Source organism: Mus caroli, unplaced genomic scaffold, assembly GCF_978045245.1.
Source record: "Mus caroli unplaced genomic scaffold, Mus_caroli_1 scaffold_5, whole genome shotgun sequence".
NCBI classification, from domain to species: domain Eukaryota; kingdom Metazoa; phylum Chordata; class Mammalia; order Rodentia; family Muridae; genus Mus; species Mus caroli.
The window spans coordinates 62,609,195-62,629,777 of record NW_028227260.1 but is presented as its reverse complement, the minus strand read 5'-3'; the positions used below and the strand labels follow the sequence as shown (position 1 = coordinate 62,629,777).

The 20,583-nt window shown below is 39.5% G+C and overlaps 1 protein-coding gene across 2 annotated transcripts in view; it reads left to right on the top strand.

The window, feature by feature from the left end:
- The window catches only part of Atp7a (ATPase copper transporting alpha), a 102,373-nt gene extending 82,001 nt beyond the window's left edge, over nt 1-20,372 (top strand). For both annotated transcript variants that reach the window (XM_029473176.2, XM_021153344.3), the window contains exons 17-23: nt 1,078-1,294; nt 7,556-7,702; nt 10,701-10,843; nt 12,627-12,830; nt 13,767-13,884; nt 15,618-15,720; nt 16,646-20,372. In XM_029473176.2, the coding sequence (XP_029329036.1) occupies nt 1,078-1,294; nt 7,556-7,702; nt 10,701-10,843; nt 12,627-12,830; nt 13,767-13,884; nt 15,618-15,720; nt 16,646-16,922 (1,209 nt within the window). In that variant the 3' untranslated portion in view covers nt 16,923-20,372. The remainder of the gene's footprint in view (nt 1-1,077; nt 1,295-7,555; nt 7,703-10,700; nt 10,844-12,626; nt 12,831-13,766; nt 13,885-15,617; nt 15,721-16,645) is intronic.
- The last annotated feature ends 211 nt before the right edge of the window (nt 20,373-20,583 follow it).

The window sequence follows — 20,583 nt, the reverse complement described above, 5'->3', positions numbered from 1 at the left end:
AAACCAATTCTCCCTGCCTCCTAATATTAAAGGGACAGTATGTGTTTTCCATTCAGGAATCTCCAATTAATTTTTAAAAGTGAGTTCTTGCCCAGTGGTTGAGACATCTTTATTGATTTTTTTTTAATTTATAAAGTTTAATAAACAATTTCTGATATGTTCAGAAATGTATGTTAATGTTATTTATGTAATTGTGTAAAGATTTAGTTTAGTTTAGTTATTAATGTGTTTTTCTCTGTGTGTGTATGCACACCTGAAGTGGATATTGGATACCTTGAAGATGAAGTTACATTTCTGAGCTGCCTAATGCGGGTGTTGAGACCCAAATTCTAGTCCTCTGATGGAGTCATATGTACTCTTAACTACTGAGCCATTTCTTCAGCAAAACCTCATTCTTTTAAGAGCAAAGATTTTCCTATGTTGTCCAGGCTGGTCTAAGTTCCTGGGCGTAAGTGCTGTTTCTACCTCAGTTTCCACACGGCTGGGTCTATAGGCATGTGTCATTGCACCTAGCTTATGATACTTTTTTTGTTGCTTTTGAGACAGAGTCTCATTACATAGCCAGGGCTGGTCTGGAACTTGCTTTATAGCCAGGTAAACCCTGAACTTACAGACCTGTGCAGATTTCCATCTTTTAAGAGCCAGGGTTCTAGGTGTATGCCATCATGCCCACCTGCATTTATCATTCAAAACTTTACATAGAAAACCATACAGTGACCTTGCTTTTTATTTTATTAGATGAATTTTCCCTATCAGGAAATTCAAGCCTACCCCATTGTTTTGTATTTGGTTCTGTGAGTGGGGTTTTGTTTTCAGTACACACTGAGCATGCTTGCCAGTTTCTCCAGTCTGTCTTTATGTTAAACATCAGTGAAGTTGTTAGATCATCAGAGGCTCACAGTTTCATTTTTCATGACCATTACTAACATTTATACAAATGGTTTTATCAGTTTGTGCCTGCACCCAAAATTTGGAGTGCCTGTCTTCTTTCATTCTTCTAACACTGTTCTAATTAAAAATCCTATACCATTTGTTTGTTTGTTTGTTTATTTAGTGTGCTGTGTTTCTGTTTGTTAGGAGCTGGACACTGAAACCCTGGGTACCTGTACAGATTTCCAGGTTGTACCAGGCTGTGGTATTAGCTGTAAAGTCACCAATATTGAAGGTTTGCTACATAAGAGTAACTTGAAGATAGAAGAAAATAACATTAAAAATGCATCCCTGGTTCAAATTGATGCCATTAATGAACAGTCATCAACTTCATCTTCTATGATTATTGATGCTCATCTCTCAAGTAAGTTGATTTCTTTGTAGTAGTTTATAGATTTCTCTTTTAGATTTTTCTTTTTTCTTATTTTTCTTTTTTTAATTGAAAATCGATCCTTCTCTCTTACAATGCATCCTGACCACAGTTTCTCCTCCCTTCACTTCTCCCAGCCACTCCGCCTCCTTTTTCCCCAGATCCATTCACCCTCCATCTCCAACCAGAAAATAGCAAGAGACAACATCCAAGCATGGCAGAACAAAATAGAGTAAGACAAAGCAAAAGCCCTCATACCAAAGCTCACAAGGCAACCTAGCAGGAGGAAAGGAGCTCCAAGAACAGGGAAAAGAGTATGAGACACATCCATTCTTACAGTTAGCAGTCTCACCCCATGCTTGCTGCTTCAGTGCCTGTGAGCCCCATGTGCATCCTGCTTAGTTGATTCAGTGGGCCGTGTTCTCCTGGTGTCCTCCATCCCCCTCTGAGTCCTACAATATTTGCACCCCCGCTTCTGTAGAATTCTCCAAATTCTGATGGGAGAGACCCAATGGAGACCTCTAATTTAGACCCTCCGCATAATGAGTGTCGGGCTGTGGGTCTCTGCATCGACTCCCATCTGCTGCCAGAGGAAACCTCTCTGATGACCACTGGACAAGGCACCAATCTATGAGGATAGCAGAAATCATTAAGAAGAATTTCATTGATTTTTTTGACCAGTCATGTTTGATTCCACCCTATGTCCCTGGACTATCTAGTCTCTGGATCCTGACCATCCAACCAGGGTCAGAAATGAACTCTGTCTCATGGCATGGGCCCCAAGCGAAATCAGACATTAGTTGGCTACTCCCGAAAGTTCTAAATCACCATTGCATTACCATTTTATGGAGGCAGGACAGAATGTAGACCAAAAGGTTTGTGTCTGGGTGTGAGTCCACATTTTTCTTTGATTAGCCTGCAGAGTATGTGTAAGGTTCCACACAGGCACCAACTTGACCTTTACGTGTTCAATGAGCTGTGCAGATGTAGTCGTTGGCAATGGGGCCCTGCTGTTAATTTGTAGAGAGCAAACTTCTGTCCTAGTATCAGGCTGGCTTGTTTGGACAAGCTTGTGGAGACAGGACTCCCTTGGCCAAATACTCACCAAATATAACTTAGTCCCACCACTGGAAGCCTTGCCTGGCTATTAGAGATGGCCAGTTCAGAGTCTGTATTCCTCATTGCTTAGGAGTCCTTACTAGGATTACTCTCATAGATTCCAGGAGGAAGTTTCCACTGCACTAAGTTTCCACACTGCCCCCAACTGCTCCTCAGCTCCATCCCATCTCCCAATACTACCCAATCCCTCCCATTCCCTTCCCCACCTGCCTCATTCTACCCACAAAATCCATTCTATTTCTCCTTCCCAGGGAGATCCACCTTCAACCCCTCCTCTTCACCTAACCTCCCTGGGGTCTGTGAGTTGTAGATTAATTATCATTTACTTAACAACTAATATCTACTTATAAGTGAACACATACCATGCGTGACTTTCTGTGTTTGGGTTACCTCAGGATGTTATTTTCTAGTTCCATCCATTTGCCTGCAATTTTCAGGATGTCCTTGTTTTTAATAACTGAATAGTATTCCATTGTGTAAATGTGCCACATTTTCTTTATCCATTCTTCAGTTGAGGGTCATCTGGGTTCTTTCCAGGTTCTGGCTATTATAAATAAGGCTGCTATGAACATAATGGAGCTTGTGTCCTTATTACATGTTGGTGCATACTCTGGGTATATGGCCAGGAGTGGTATAGCTGGGTCTTCAAGTAGAACTATTTCCAGTGTTCTGAGGAACCACCAGATTGATTTCCATAGTGGTTGTACAAGTTTGCACTCTGACCAGCAATGGAGGATCCTTGAGTCTCGTGGAGAGTTCTACAATCTGCATATTGTCCAGTTGTGGATCTCTGTGTTCATTTCCATCTTCTTCAAAAAGAAGCTTCTCTGATGAGGGCTGAGTGAGGTGCTGGTCTATGGGTATCATAGTATACTATTAGAAGTCATTTTATTCCTATTTCCTTTAACGAAATAATAGCATTAGGTTTTAGCCTAGATCCATTCTAGTCTCAGGGTCTTGGTTACTTAATAGTACTGGGTAAGGGTTCTATCTCATGGGCATAGCATGTGTGCCACTCTTGTACCAGTATGTCTTAAAGGCAGGCCATTGTTGTAGGTTGCAGGGTTTGCAGTTGAGTGGTGATAATTGATGGTCACCTATCTCCTCTAGTGGAATGCAGGAATGCAGAGTACCTTTCAGTACCCTGAACTCTATCTAGAGTCAGTAGGAGTGAAGCTTCTAGTTAGGCACCAGCTCGACTTTTCCATGTTCTGTGATATAAGTATTGACTTCAGCAATAGGTCCTGACAAGTAGAGAGCACCAAATAACATCGGCAGTAGCCTGTGGTGATTTGTTTGTTTGTTTTGATTTTTGAGGGTTTGTTTGTTTGTTTGTTTTGAAGGTATTCCTTTTTTGGTACCCCTTTGTGGTCTGCCATTTTCTACTCATTATTTCATTTCCTATTCTCTCCATGCAGTACCCTCACTGTAAATAGCATCTACCCTGTTTATCTTTCTAGACTTGTCTTTATGGTTGGCACTTCAACATGTGCTGATCGAAATACTTACTCATCTTAAATTATACTTGTACTTCATTTCTATTATATTAGACATACTACAAAATAATTATTTCCTGACCATTCGTACTTCTCTGTGACTTTTTGTCTATGGATGTCATTTTAAGTAACTGACATATAGAAAAATTACTCGACAGGAACATCTACTGTGTGTTGTGGACCATTAACAACACTAAAAAGAATCATTAGTGAGGACAGAGGTGTACACCTCTCAAAGCCTCTCCTCTGCTTAGCATATGTGAGGCTCTGGGTTGGATCTCCAGCACCACTGAGGAAGAAGCTAGGACCAAAGAAAGAGACTGAGTTAGTAGGCTATTGTCACTACCCTGGCAAAACATAACAATGGCTCAGGCTCGTGTGATAACAGTACAGTTTGTAAGAAGTCAAATTCCAGGTGTGTCTTGAAGAGCAAGCTGAAAGATTTAACTACCAATTAGATATATAGAATATGAGTTAAATAAGAGTTAAGGGGTTGGAGAGATGGCTCACCAATTAAGAACATTGCCTGTGTGCTGGAGAGATGGCTCAGCGGTTAAGAGCACTGACTGCTCTTCCGAAGATCCTGAGTTCAATTCCCGGCAACCACATGATGGCTCACAACCATCCGTAATGAGATGTGATGCCGTCTTCTGGAGTGTCTGAAGACAGCTAAAGTGTACTTACATATAATAAATAAATTAAAAAAAAAAAGAACATTGGCTGTTCTTCCAGAGGACAAATTTCAATTCCACGCACCCACACGGCAGCTCACAACTGGCTTGTAACTCCAGTACCAGGGGATACAGTGTTTTCTTCTGACCTCCCACGGGCACCATATGACATGGTACACAGACATACATGCAGGCAAAATACCTATCCACATACGAACCAGTTTTGAAAAATTAAAACAGAAGAGTCAAATCATGCCAAAGTTAGTGGCCCATCTTTTAGATAGATGGAGTTACCATTAAATAGGATACGGAAGACAAAAAGAACAATATTGGAGACAAGATCAGGCATCCAGTTTTATAGAAGTTACATTCTGTACCAGGGTGCCTGTTCGCTAAGTAGAAATATCATAAAAATGGAATTATTAGGTAGGCAGTTGTCTCCAGGGGCCTGAAGATCCAGGAGATTGAATTAGAAATACAGAATTGAGAGTCATTTGCTTTGTAGATCTGTGGTATCAAATACAGTAATTATAAGTTAGTTACATGTGATTGTTTAACTTTTGATTTAATCAAACTTAGTTTAATGTAAAGTCCAGCTCTTTAATTATATTTGCCCTCAATAGCCACATGTGTTGGCTAGTGGCTATAGAATTAAACAGAATAGGTGTAGAACATTTCCATTATTGCTGGAACAACTGTTCCAACATCACTAGTTTACTAAAGATCACTGAAACACTGTGGGAATAGTTCATTAGAATAGTAGAGACTAAAGCTTTACTAGACTGGGTTCATAAGAGAATAGGAAGAGGTGAGTTAGAAACAGTTTGTAGGGGAAGTGCTCTTGAGCAGTTCTGCTGTGCATGGAAGCAGAGGTATGACAGCTAGACCAGTGGTACGAAAGGGTTCTTCTGTTTTTAAAGATAGGACAATATGCAGCAGAGATGGCAGAAAGTGATTATTCAGGAAGGAGAGAAAAAAAGTAGGCAAAGAAGGGTAACCTTAGCATACAGGTAGAGACTGGCCTTCAGCAGGCTCAGGCTCTGTTTATAACAGGGGAAACAAGTTGGGTTCACCTAGGAGGCACAGGAGCTGGGACAATTTAGCCATGACAAATTCTCTTATGATAGTATCATGGGTGAGAATGGGGGAGGAAAAGTTAGAGATTTCAAATGGTCATCCTGAAGAAATAGATTGAGTGCACTAGAGACATGCAGTCAAGCATCTGTCCAACAGAGGTAAGAGCTCACTTAAAATTAGTGTGTCGCACACCTTTAATCTCAGGACTCCGGAGGTAGAGACAGGTGGATCTCTGAGTTTGAGACCAGCCTGGTCTACAGTGTGAGTTCTAGGACAGCCAAGAATATACAGAAAAACCCTGTCTTAAAAAACCAAACCATATTTTCTGTATCCATTCCTCTGTTGAGGGGCATCTGGGTTCTTTCCAGCTTCTGGCTATTATAAATAAGGCTGCTATGAACATAGTGGAGCATGTGTCCTTCTTACCAGTTGGGACATCATGTCAGCTATTGGATGGATCACAGGGCTCCCAATGGAGAAGCTAGAGAAAGTACCCAAGGAGCTAAAGGGATCTGCAATCCTATAGGTGGAACAACATGATGAACTAACCAGTACCCCGGAGCTCTTGACTCTAGCTGCATATGTATCAAAAGATGGCCTGGTCGGCCATCACTGGAAAGAGAGGCCCATTGGACTTGCAAACTTTATATGCCCCAATACAGGGGAATGCCAGGGCCAAAAGAATGGGAATGGGTGGGTAGGGAAGTGGGGGGGGGGGGTATGGGGGACTTTTGGAATAGCATTGGAAATGTAATTGAGGAAAATACGTAATAAAAAAAAAAGAAAAAAAAAGAATTGGGAACAAAACACCCATGAAAGGACTTACAGAGACAAAGTTTGGAGCTGAGACAAAAGAATGGACCATCTAGAGACTGCCACACCTGGGGATCCATCCCATTATCAGCCTCCAAACGCTGATACCATTGCATGTGCCAGCAAGATTTTGCTGAAAGGACCCTGATTATAGCTGTCTCTTGTGAGGCTATGCCGGGGCCTAGCAAACACGGAAGTGGGTGCTCACAGTCAGCTATTGGATGGAACACAGGGCCCACAATGGAGAAGCAAGAGAAAGAAGGAACTAAAGTGGTCTGCAACCCTTTAGGTGGAACAACAATACGAACTAATAAGTAACCCCAGAGCTCGTGTCTCTAGGTGCATATGTAGCAGAAGATGGCCTCATCGGCCATCATTGAGAAGAGAGGCCTCTTGGTCTTGCAAACTTTATATGCCTCAGTACAGGGGAACGCCAGGGCCAAGAAGTGGGCGTGTGGATGGGTAGGAGAGTGTGGAGGGAGGGAGACTTTTGGGATAGCATTTGAAATGTAAATGAAGAAAATATCTAATAAAAAAATAGGGTTATTTGGTTCTAAAAAAAAAAAAAAGAAACCAAACCAGCCAAACAGAAATTAGTAGTTACGAGTTTAAAATGAGACATCAACACAATTGCATATTTACATGCAGCTCTAGACTTTCAGATTCTGATTTACAATTAGGATCTGAATCTTGGTGGAGGGTCCAAGATAAAACCTCAGTAAGGAGGGAATCTCTGAGCTGATAACATTCTTACCCCTCCCCCAATCCCTGGTCTTGCTGGAGATTGAATCTAGAGCCTCATTCATGCCACTGTGCTATATTCTTGGCCTTTGAACTGGCATGTCAACAGTGTGGTGGAATTTGTTATCTGGAGAGAAAGGTTAAGGACACTGAGTGTCCATAGCAACATAGGCTCAGAGGTATGGAAGAGCAGAACATATTCTGGAAAACTTTATCACTGTTAGGTTATATTCTACCAAAACTGTACTGTGACTGCAAAGTTAGGCAGGAAGAACTTGCCTCATGAGGTGGATTTAAAGGTTAAATAAACTTACTGAATGTTATTTCTGTACTTCTAGATGCTGTTAATACTCAGCAGTACAAAGTCCTCATTGGTAACCGGGAATGGATGATTAGAAATGGTCTTGTCATAAGTAATGATATAGATGAATCTATGATTGAACATGAAAGAAGAGGTCGGACTGCTGTCTTGGTGACAATCGATGGTAAAGTTTCTCTGAACTACACTGACACAATTGTGATCTCAGTCATCGTTTTATGTGTCTACAAGACTTAAACTATGAGGTTTATTTCAAAGAGGCTTGAATTCGAAGTTAAAGGATTAGAAACTATGATTGTTACGAATTAAGGGTCTTCTCATCAGCTGTTGTGGCACATGCACATGGAAACCTGAGAGAGGCAGATTGTGACCTTAAGGACTACAGAGGGAGACTATCTCATAAAACAAGTCAGCCAGGCATAGTGGTACATGCCTGTAATCCTAGCATTTAGGAGGTGGAAACAGGAGGACCAGCAGTTGAAGGCTCGGCTTTATAGTGAGTTCAAAGGTAACCTCTGCTACATGAGACCCTGTCTTAAAAAGACAAGACAAAAGCAAAACACTAAATTGGAAAAAAAAAAAAGATAAAACAACTTTAGGTTGGACCCTAAGTTTAATTCCTAGCATGACAAAAGGTGGGGGGAACCTTTAAAAATGTACCTTGTGGCATAGTGATTCACATCTTTTAATGTCAGCACTGGGAAGCAGTTAGGCAGAATTCTGTTAGTTCAAGGTTAGCCTGCGCTACATAGCAAGTTCCGGAACCCCCAAAGCTACATGCTGAGACATGTCTCAAAAAAGTTTTCTTGCATTTTTCACCTTTGTTCTTTTCTTCCCCTTGCTTGAAAGTTAATCATGGATTTAAACAAGATTAAATGGCAGTAGTTGAATAATAAGAGTAAAATAGCATTAATAATCTTACTGTTCTAATATAGCACAAGTTTTAATTTCATGTGTTCTACTGCTGGTTTGTTGGTATATTTATATATCTTTTATATATTTATAATGCTGCTGTTTTTACTTTCTTGCATTTGTGTATATGTGGTGTATGCATGCATATGTTTGGGTGTGTGAACATGTGTAAGGGTGCAAGTGCATGCACATGTAGGCCAGATATTGGATATCTTCCTTGATGGCTTTCAGCCTTATATATTGAGGCAAGGTCTTATGCTGAGTTTGGACTGTGTTTTCCCTAGTCAAGCCAGCCAGCTTATTCCAGTCACTCTTTGTCTCTCTCTTTGACATTACAGGCAGTCAGCCAAACTCACCCAGCTTTTTCCCTGGGTTCTAAAGATGCAAACGCTGGTCTCATGCTTCTGTGACAAGCATGTTACCTCTGAATCTTCTCCCCAGTCTTCTTTGTTTTTTGAGATGAAGTTCCATGTATCCCAAGATGTCCTTAAACTTGATATGTAGCCAAGAAAGCCCTTGAACTTCTGATCTTCTTTGTACTTTCCAAGTGCTGGGTTTGTAGTTGTGCACTAGCACACCTGGTTTATGTGTGCTGGTGACTGACACTACAGCCTTGTACATGCTCAGCACTCTACCAACTGAACTACATCTCCAGCCTTGTACCACTTCTCATATATACATTTTATATGTAAGATTTATGTCAATAAACTTGGATAAACACTTTAAATCTTATTTTGGGGGACTGCTGAAAAGCTAGTTTAGTGATTAAGAGTACTTAACTGTTCTTGAAGAGGATCAGAGCTTGTTCCTGAGGACCCATGTTAGGTGATTCAGAGCTGCCTGTAATCCTATCTCCAGAAGATCTGTCCCCCTCTTCTGGTGTCCTTGTGCATACTTGCATACAGACTAGACATCAACATATACATACAAATTAAATCTAAAAAAAAAAAAAAACCCTTTAAAACTCCTGTTGGGGATGTAGCTCCTCAGTAGACTACTTGGCTAGCATGCGTGAGGCCATGGGTTTCATATCTAGTGTAGGGAGAAAAAAAGGAAAAAAGCAAGTTCCTAAGTTAAAACTCTAGTTCCACACACAAAAATAACTAAGGTTTCTTATTCACATACTATTGTGTTGTGGTTTATTTTACTTGAGGAAATATTTTTCAATGTTATTATACAATTGCATTATATATTTATTTCTGCAGTTCTAGAGACAAAACACAGGACAGTATATTCTGGACATGCACTTTACAAATAAGGCTACACCCCATAATTCTAAAATATTATTTTAATCTTCATGCAGTATAACCATTCCCATGTTGTTGAAAATGTATTCTCTTTTTACTTGCTGTATCTATTGTGTGTATGTATGTATCTGTCTGCTTGTATATATCAGAGCACATATGTTCCACAGTACAGAGGTGAAGGTCAAAGGACAAGTATTAAGAATCCTTTCAACATATGGATCTTTAAGATCAAACTCAGGTTGTCAGGCAAGCCCCCTAATTCACTGAGCCATCCCTACTGGCATAATAGTGCAATAAACATACATAAAAGTTTTAGGTGTTCCCTATTTGTTAGAGTAAATTTCCAGTCTGATGATATTTACTCAACATTTGGAATCCTTGCAAGGTATGAGCTTAGTAACTTAATTTAGGGTATGAGAAAAAGCATAGAATAATATTTTCCTCCATTGTAGTGTGTGTGTGTGTACATGCACGCATACAGACACACACACACACACACACACACACACAGGCACGCACATGGTATCCAGAGAACAGTAGATGTCTTGCCTTGTTACTCTCTACCTTGGTCCCTTAAGGCAGGGCCCAGTATTAAGGTTTCAGAATTTGAGTCCTCATACAGCTTCCCCCTAATACAAAATACCAGTTTTATCCCTGTTTACCTGTTAGTTTTTCATGCTGTTTGCTTCTAAATCAGCTAAAATGTGTTTAATATCTGAGAGTGTATTTTTTAATGTTCAGTAACATCTTTCCATTTTCTTGCTACTACCTTCATTAAATATTCCTCCTTTATGAATTTTCCACAGCCAAATATGAAAGCTTATCACAGAACATGTGGTATAAAGTTTGTTCAAGATCAGAATGTTTTGAGTTAAACCAGCTCTCAACAGCTTAACAAAATTCATTTCTTTCTGAAATTTTATTCTCTTATTTATTCTGTTATTATTTATTCTCTTACTCTTCATTCACCGTATTGCAACTGTTTTTCTGCTGTTCCTGTGTTAGATGAGCTGTGTGGCTTGATTGCTATTGCTGATACTGTGAAACCTGAGGCGGAGTTGGCTGTACACATTCTGAAATCTATGGGTTTAGAAGTAGTTCTGATGACTGGAGACAACAGTAAAACTGCTCGGTCTATTGCTTCTCAGGTAAACTGCTATACTTAGTTATTGGGATAAGAACATGTGCTAGCATTTGACTCTTAAGAATGCCACATTACTTACTGTTTGCATTATAACCAAGGAGATATTTCTAACTGCTTAAAAACAATCAGGATGATATGGGACAAGGACCTTGTATGTCACTGATGTAAGTGAAAAGGTACTTGCTTTAGCTTGTAGGATATTTGACTGACATTGCTGCACACTGGTTTCTGTTGATGCTTCCTTTGAAATGATGCACAAGCCTTCACCATCCCCTACTGTAAACACTGCCACTGTATAAGGTTCCTCTTTGATATGTTTTGGATGCCACCAGTGAGACTCTTGTCTTTGACATACCTTTTTTCTTAAGCCTACATTTATTTAGCCTCCAATATTTTTCAATTAAAAAATAAAACAACTTAGAATGCCTTTTCTCCTAGTAGGTATGTATGTAGTGTGTATGTGTTTACATGCATGTGACATACATTGAACATAGATCAGAGGACAAACTTGTGGGAGTTGGTTCTCTTCTTTACTGTATAGATTCTAGGGACTAACTTTGGGCCATCAGGCTTGATGGTAAATATCTTTACCCACTGAGCCATCTTGATGGCCCCCTTTCTAGTAAATTACAGGACTATATGAGCATATTCTTACGTAAAAACATAAAAGTTGTAAAGAATTTGTAACATTTTCCACATTCCCCTGTATGCGAGTATGGAGTTCTGCTAATTCAGCACTAATTGGATCATTTTATAGTTTATTTAGTAGGATATGTATATGTGTGTGTATATACACATATATACATACATACACACACACACACACACATATATATATATACATACATATATATGTGTGTGTATATATATATACATACATACATATATATGTGTATATATATATATATATATGTATATATATATATATATACATGTGTATTTTTTCAGTGTTCCCCAGATCTTAGCATATAAAATTGTATCATTTCTTCTAGACTGCTGCATGGACTTCTATAGTACAGATGGATGATAATTTATGTTGCCATTTCCCTAGTGGTGGACATTTAGGTAGTTTTGAATTTTTCATTTTTTAAACAGGCAATAAAAAATGTTCTTGACATCTTTGGACACAAAAGAGTCTGTCCAGAGTACAGTTAAAAGTTAATTTTCTTCCAGAGCAGATGATGTGCACACTTTGACAAATTCTGTCCAATACAAACAGTGCAGAAGATTGTTCACTGGCTGGAGAGATAACTCGGCCCTTAAGAGAACTAGCTGCTCTTGAAGAGGACCCAGGTTTGGTTCCCAACATGCATACAGTAGCTCAAAACCGTCTTTAATTGCAGTTATTGGGCATCCAGCACCCACTTCTGGCCTCTCTAAGCACCAGGCACACATACAGTGTTGTCACATATACACAGGCAAAACATTCATAAGATAAAAATGAATAAGTCTTATAAAAAGGAAGAATGTCGGGCTGGAGAGATGGCTCATCACTTAAAAGCACTGGCGGCCCTTCAAGAGAACCCAGGTTCAATTCCTAGAATCCACATGGCAGCTTACAGCTCTCTGTAACTCCAATTCCAGGGGATCCTATACCCTCACATGGGCATACATGCAGCCAAAACTGTAATGCACATAAAATAAAAAAATAATTTTAAAATATAAAAAGAGGAATGCTTGTTTCTCTCCATTATCACTGGATTTTTTTTTCTTTTAAAATGCAAGTATTTGACAGGTTAAAAATGATGCACTTCCTGAAGTGGATTGAGTTGATTTTCTTCTCATAGGTTGGCATTACTAAGGTGTTTGCTGAAGTTCTACCTTCCCACAAAGTTGCTAAGGTGAAGCAGCTTCAAGAGGAGGGCAAACGTGTAGCAATGGTAGGAGATGGAATCAATGACTCTCCAGCTCTGGCAATGGCAAACGTTGGAATTGCCATAGGCACAGGCACAGATGTAGCCATTGAAGCAGCTGATGTGGTTTTGATAAGGGTAAGTCTCGGAGCTCCGCTGGTGCAGTGAGTTAGCGGGCAGTACTTACACACTAAGAGTAGGTAGGTCCTGTGGTCTGAGGTGTGAGGAGTGGCACATTGCCTGACATGGTTAGCGGTGATCCTGTAAACATACTATGTAGTGATCCTTCCTCGAGTCCCATGTCCCTAGCTATGAGGACACAGAGTTTGGAGCAGATGGATGGTTATTCTCACTACCTACATCCTGACTTTCCTGAGAATAACAAGCTTCTTTTCTTTTTCCTTTTTTTTTAAACAATTTTTTTGCTTGTTTTTTTGTTTTTCGAGACAGGGTTTCTCTGTAGAGCCCCGGCTGTCCTGGAACTCAGAAATCCGCCTGCCTCTGCCTCCTGAGTGCTGGGATTAAAGGCGTGCGCCACCACACCCAGCTCAGCAATTATTTTTTTATTAGCTATTTTCTTCATTTTCATTTCAAATGCTATCCAGAAAGTCCCCTATACCCTCCCCCGCCCTGCTCTCCAACCCGCCCACCCACTCCCGCTTGCTTCCTGGCCCTGGTGTTCCCCTGTACTGGGGCATATGATTTTTCACAAGACTAAGGGCCTCTCCTCTCAATGATGGCCGACTAGGCCATCTTCTGCTACATATGCAACTAGAGACATGAGCTCTGGGGGGTACTGGTTAGTTCATATTGAATAACAAGCTTCTGTTATGAGAAATAAGATTTAACAATAATATAGTTCTCTGCAACAATGTTCACTGACAACCATGAAAGTATTTTCAGAACCTTCAAAAAAAAAAATCTTCTGACCTTGACTTAAGGCCTAGCATTATCTGAAATTTGTACTCAATTCCCAGTTTGTCCCACAACATATGTAATTCTGTCGCACCGTGACATGTAGAGACAGCCCAAATGAAGTGGAATGTCACTAACATCACTGATCTCTCTTCTCAGAATGACCTTCTGGATGTTGTGGCAAGTATTGACTTGTCAAGGAAAACAGTCAAGAGGATTCGAATCAATTTTGTCTTTGCTCTAATTTATAATCTGCTTGGAATTCCCATCGCTGCTGGTATGCGAGTCTTAACAGTTTTTAGTTTTGTGGTTAAAGTCATTAGATACCGTAACATTGGAAGAATAGGCTTACCGTTTTTTAGTTCTGACCTTAGTTTTTACATATACCCTGCTAGTGTGATGAGTGGCACTGTTAAAAGCAGTAATGTTCAACAAACTTTATTATAGCCTAAACATTTGTAACATCTTGATACTTTTAAAATTTTCCCTCTATTTTTATAATTTGAAAATTTTCACACTTAAGTAAATGTTGAAAATATGGTACAGAATATCTGTACTGACACACATACATAATTAAAAATAAATATTTTTAAAATAAAATATGTATATATAATTTATTATTCACTTATTTTTACTGCATAAAAGGAATTTATGCATAATTTTGCTACTTAAATACAGCCACTGTTACCATTTTAAATTTTCTTACAGTTACTTCTACTCTGTACCAGTTTGCTCTTGTCACATAGTTCTGAATTTCCTGCTTTTTGAGTAATGTTCTGTTGTAGTCAGCAGGTATTCTTTTAGACTGGCAGATCAGGTGACAGAGTGACTGTAGGAATGTGAGTGATAAACACTAACAGACTTGTGCAATAATCGTCCGTGACCTTCCTACATTAATAATGACAGAGAAAATTCTCAAAGAACTAATTAAAAAAAAAAAACCTTTCTCCTTCTTTCTGGCTTGAAATGTAAACTAACTACAGAGATGTTTAGCCCAGGGGCACATAAATGCCTACAAAGCAATGTCCAGTAAGATTAAATCATGCAGTAAAAGATTTTTAAAAAATCATCTAAGTGATGATTACTTTAAGAAAAATAGAAAAATCCAGGTAAGCTCATAAAATTAAATGTTCAAATTTATATCCACATAAGAGCAACTATTAAAATGTCTACTGAAACCCAGTGTGTTTGGACGCGGTGGCTCACATCTATAATCCCAGCATTTGAGATGCCAAGGCAGGAGGATGGCAGCAAGTTCAAACCTAGCCTGGAATACCAAGTTCCAGATGTCAGGGCTACATAGCATGGCATTGCCTCAAAAAACTTAGATTGGCAGATGGGTACAAACACACACACACACAGATTGAAAATTTTAACTTAAGACAAAAAAGTTGGCCCAAGTATGACACTGTATGCCTAATTTAATCTCAGTCTTAGAAGAAAGCACTTACACAGTTCTCTGGGAGTTTAAGTCCAGACAGGGCTCCATAGTGAGATGTTGCCTCAAAAAGAAAGGAAGGAAGGAAGAAAGAAAAGAGGAAGAAAAGAGAAAGCATGTGTGTGTGTGTGTGTGTGTGTGTGTGTGTGTGTGTGTGTGTGTGTGTGAGTGAGGGGGGGAGAGAGGGAGATTGATTTAGTAGAGCATGGCCTTCCCAGTGCAGGGTGACTGCACCTGTGTCTACGCTGGGCTGGCAGGCTGGAGGAGACAAGCTGGCCAGTGTCTGGGAATCCCCGTACACTGGAGAAGTGAAGACTACCCAGCTACAGCTGTTGGCACACAGCAGTCTCCCTCCTGGCATGCGCCCTAGGGAAACACTTAAACATGAGTACATGAAGTATCCACAAGAATATTTATGGCAGCAGTCTACTAAGGAAAAATTCACAGCAGCACACATCTCCACAAACAAGAGGATAAAACACTGATGTCATGACAAAGGAAATTGTACATGTGTTGGAAATGTGTTGATGATTCATTTAGTACTGCCTACTCTAATCTAAACTTGTTTCCAGGAGTTTTTATGCCCATCGGTTTGGTTTTACAACCCTGGATGGGATCCGCAGCAATGGCCGCTTCATCTGTCTCTGTAGTCCTTTCTTCCCTTTTCCTCAAGCTGTGAGTAGGATGGCGCACTTATATTGCTATTTCATAGTCTGTCTTTGTGTTGTTGGGGTATGCCAAAATAATTGTGTATGTGTGTCTGACGTGCATGTGTGTGCATGTAGGTATGCACATGTATACACATGTACATAGAGATCAGAGGTCAACATGGAGTATCTTCTATTTTTCTTTACATTATAATTTGAGTCAAAGTCTCTGACTGCATCTGGGGTTCATCAGTTCAGTTAAAGTGGAAATGAGCCTCCAGACTTCTGCTTCGCCTCTGTAGTGCTAGGATCACAGGTGCCAGGCACCACACTCAGCTTTTATGTGGCGCTGAGGATTCAAACTCGGGTTCTCGAGTCTTGTATAGCAAGCACTTTATCCACTGAGCTGTCTTCCCAGACTTCCAAACAACTATGGAGGGGGGATGTGGGGAGGAGGAACCCTGGGAGGGGGACCAAGAAGGGGGCAGCATTTGGCATATAAATACATAAATAAATTTAAAATAAAAAATAAATTTTAAAAAAGAAAGAGAAAGATAAAAAGAATTATTAGGTAGTAACTAGTAAATATTAGCAAGCTGTGTGTGGTGGTGCACACTTGTAATCCCAGCACTCAGAGGAAGGGGTGAGAAAATCAAAAAGTCTAGCCTCAGCTACATAGTAAAGATACTGTCTCAAAACAAAAAGAAAAAAAGCTAAGTAGTTGTTATTTTTATGTAGTGTATACATTGCAGACATAAGCCCAAAGTGGACCTCACTGTCATATAGTAGCTTTGAGAAACAGGACTTTGGATTTTGTGATAGCATGAAGTTCAGTCCAAGCTAGTTTTCTAGCAGTAACCACTTTTGGATATCTCACACTGGGCAAATCTCCTTTTGTTTGTATGTACACCAAGCATCTACCTAACATCTGATTGCTTTAAATTTACATGCAGTTACAGGAAACCTACATATGACAATTATGAGTTGCATCCCCGGAGCCACACAGGACAGAGGAGTCCTTCAGAAATCAGTGTTCACGTTGGAATAGATGACACCTCAAGAAATTCTCCAAGGCTGGGTTTGCTGGACCGGATTGTCAACTATAGCAGAGCCTCCATAAATTCACTGCTGTCTGACAAGCGCTCCCTGAACAGCGTTGTTACTAGTGAACCTGACAAGCACTCGCTTCTGGTGGGCGACTTCCGGGAAGATGATGACACTACACTGTAAAAAGCCTTGGGGGATGCTGCTAGTTAAAGCTCATGTGCACTGACACAGCACTTACGTTGATATAGAAGGATCTTCTGTCAATCTCATGCTCTTACGTGCAGGATTCTATCTGAGTTGTATTTGGTAATGGTGAAAATATCTTTCTCAGGGCAGGAGCTCTGAACCTGGCATTATCTAAAAGAAATTCCCAGCAGTTTTTGTTTCATTAGTGATACAGAGGGGAGAATAGTGAGTTTAGAACAAGCTCTATAGTTAGAAGTTGCTAATGTGCTGCTAATATGGCAGATCATTTTTATTTGACCAAAAAAAAAAAAAGTGCCCAAAGACAGGACGATTAAAAATGTGAAGATTTGAGAGCATGATTTTGAGGGTATTCTTGAGCCTATATACTTGCCCCACTGGGGAGCAATGGCTTTCAAAGCACTGTACAAAGCACCTAGTTTAGAAGGAAAACAGTTGCAACTGTCTCAAAATAGATGTGCCTTATTTATTGTAGGCTTGCTTTCACCTCATAATTCATGTGCCATTGTCCTTTAGTTCCTAAGAGCCTACAGGATGGCTTTTGTCACCTCCTTTCAAGTGAGCCAAGTTTAGGTGGTTTTTCCTTGATAAAAATAACTGACAACAATCTCTTGGAATGAGGCAGGAGGATTACAAGTTCAAAGCCAGACACTAAGACCCTGTCTTAAAACATTGTCGTAGCTGACAGCTCTTCTGAAATCTTACTTTTCATCTCAAAATCTTCCTTCAGTTTCCCCAGCCCTGTGCTAGCTTTCAGTTCGTCTTTGTTCACAGTAGATGCAGTCTCTCCATCAGTCCCAGTCTAGAAACTTAGAACCTCTCTCACTGAGAAATTCTTCAAAGATTAACACTAATATATTAACATATACGGGCCATAGAAATGTATGTGGTCTCATTAAATTCATCTTTTGGGATATAATCACTTGGCTGGTATATTATAATTTAATAAAATTTTAGTCACCTCTGTTTTAAATAACTTATCAAAATGACTTTAAAATATTCTCATCACACAAAGCTGCTTTTATCAAAATACACACCAAACTGTAATAAAGAAATCAGAATATTCCTGGTTTATGATATCTTGTAGTTAAGTATGTTGTTCTATCATTCAAAATATTTGTGCTTATAAACTCTTAATCTTTTATTTTCATGCCATATTTTAAGCTACTAGCATAATGTCTAACATATAATTTGTGCTCTGAAAATGTTCATTTCTCCTTTTCAAGTCAATATTGAGTATAAAAATCATTTTTTATATTACTGGAATATAAAGTGAAATGGAGAATGGGTTTTGTCCACTCCACCACTTTTCTCTCTTATTCCTTCACACCCAACACCCACAAACGTTTACATTTTTCAATGCTGTCTTTCCAGATTTGGAAAAGACCTAACTTCTATCTTAGCTATCTTAGAGAGGTGAAACTTTTGATGAAGGTGCTATTAATCTAGAAAGGCAAACCTGTTTTAATGAAGTATGAATAAGTTTATATGCTTAAACTGTATTTTAAACCAATACTTATGCCGTCTTAAGAGTTTGAGTTTGTATATTTGTTTCTTAATTCTAGCAGATCATCATAATATAGCTCATTGGCTTCTAGAAGAGAGAGCTAAACTATAGATGTCTAGTAGTTTTTTCTTGCTCTGGATCCAAATTGAGAACATAAGTCCCCTAGTCGTCAGCCAGTTCTGTATATGTTGTTGAGTCCTCCTCCTCCTGCCTCCACGTCAAGCTATAGGGCAGTGAGAACAGCATTTCAGGTCACACTACCAGAAAAGAACCCGTTTGAGAGAGGCTGAATTCCTTAGAGAGGAGGGTCATTTAGAGAGGAGATCAAGCACGTTACTTTCAGTTGGCCACTGGTTTAAGTAATGGGCCACTGCTCAGAACAGGTTTTGTTAGTGCATGTATGTGTGTGTATGTGTATGTATACACACATGTATATACATACATACAGAGAGAGACAGCCAGAGAGACAGAGAGGGAGAGAGAGCATACATCTTTTGAGGTTCTTTATACTTTCCTTGCCACTCTTCTGAATTCACTCAGCAACCATTGTCCCTGTCAGAAGGCGCCATGGACACTTTGCTGTCCAGTGCTAATGCGGATTCAGCTAGGGGCCACCTTTTAACTTAAATATCCAAAGATGCCTTTTGAATTTAAGATTAAAACACAGCTAGAATATTTACTCTTGTAGTTTGAAAAGGATCGTTGTTAGGTGTGAAATAGAAATGTTGCTTTTCCTACTTTAGTATCACCATTTTAGGAAGTTACATTTGATGCCTTATGAACAAATAATTTTATATTATGCTTTAATTTTTTAAAAATTTTCCTTCATTCAGATAGATATAGAGAATGATTGAAATAGCACTATAGACACGATGTTTCCAAAAATGTGACTGTGCATATATTTTCTGTACACAGCTTAAAATCAAAAACGTATAGTAGAGGATTTTTCCATTATGTGTAGATTCTGTTTTAAAATTATTTTTCATATTTATTTTACTTATTTTACTCTACTTTGTTATTTTTTTGTATGAGGCATCTGGTTAAAGCTTAAGCTGCTTCTCTTCTTCCTCCTCCTCCTCCTCTTCCTCTTCTTCTTCCTCCTCCTCTTCTTCCTTCTCCTCCTCCTTTTTATACAGACATTCCTCATAATCACTCCTTTGAGTTATTTTGCTTTCTGTATTAAAAAAACATACTTCTTTACCAAATATCGATAGATAGATAGATAGATAGATAGATAGATAGATAGATAGATAGATAGATTCATGCCAAATCTTTACCAACTTTTACACTAACTTTCTTAAGTCCTTTCGTCTGGTATGAGTAGCTAGCTATAACACAAAGCATGAATTCTTATTTCTCAATCACATTAGCTTCTTTAATGATGTTGATAATAATTGACTTTTGTAGCCAGAGCCAGGTGTCTCAATCTTGTGTTTTTAAAGAAATGTATTATGAAATTTTGGTTAGAATCCAAAACAGGAGCGGGCAACTTTGTGCAATATTTCGTTTCTGTAGTTTAGTTTGTTTTTTCTCATGTGCATGTAATTGATATTTCTGCCGAAGATGTGCCTTCAACTTTATAATTATAGTGTTGTTTAAAAAAAAATGTTGTCAAGTGTCGCTGTGTTAAGTCATCCAGCCCCCTCTACCAACAGATCCACACTGCCCTCACTGTGCTATTGTGGTTGTCTGGCTGTTGTTTCAGCTGTAAATCCATGCTGTGTCAGGATCAGAGGCAGCAGCCCACATTCAGGTAGGGGACAAAAATCTGTTGTCTCTCAGATCCCGCTGCCCTGCTGCTGTCACTTAGAACACGAGACAAAGGACTGTGCATGATCTCTTCCCCTTTGTAGTGTCTAATAAATTCTTGAGACGGTATCTCCCCTCCATGAGCTTTGCTTGATTTGGGGGAGCCCTACGTGCTGTGAAGATCCCATTTACTGCCTGAACTTTTTCTGGGGAAGTGTGAGTGAATGTCCGCTCACTGCAGATAGAGCACTAACAACAAACAGGCTTGCTGAGCCAGTGAATTTATTGGGCTTTACCGGCAGGAACCTAAGTGACCCCCATGCAGCTTAATTACTGAAAGTCTCACACCACAGCCGTTTTGTCACCTCCTGACGCCATGTACAG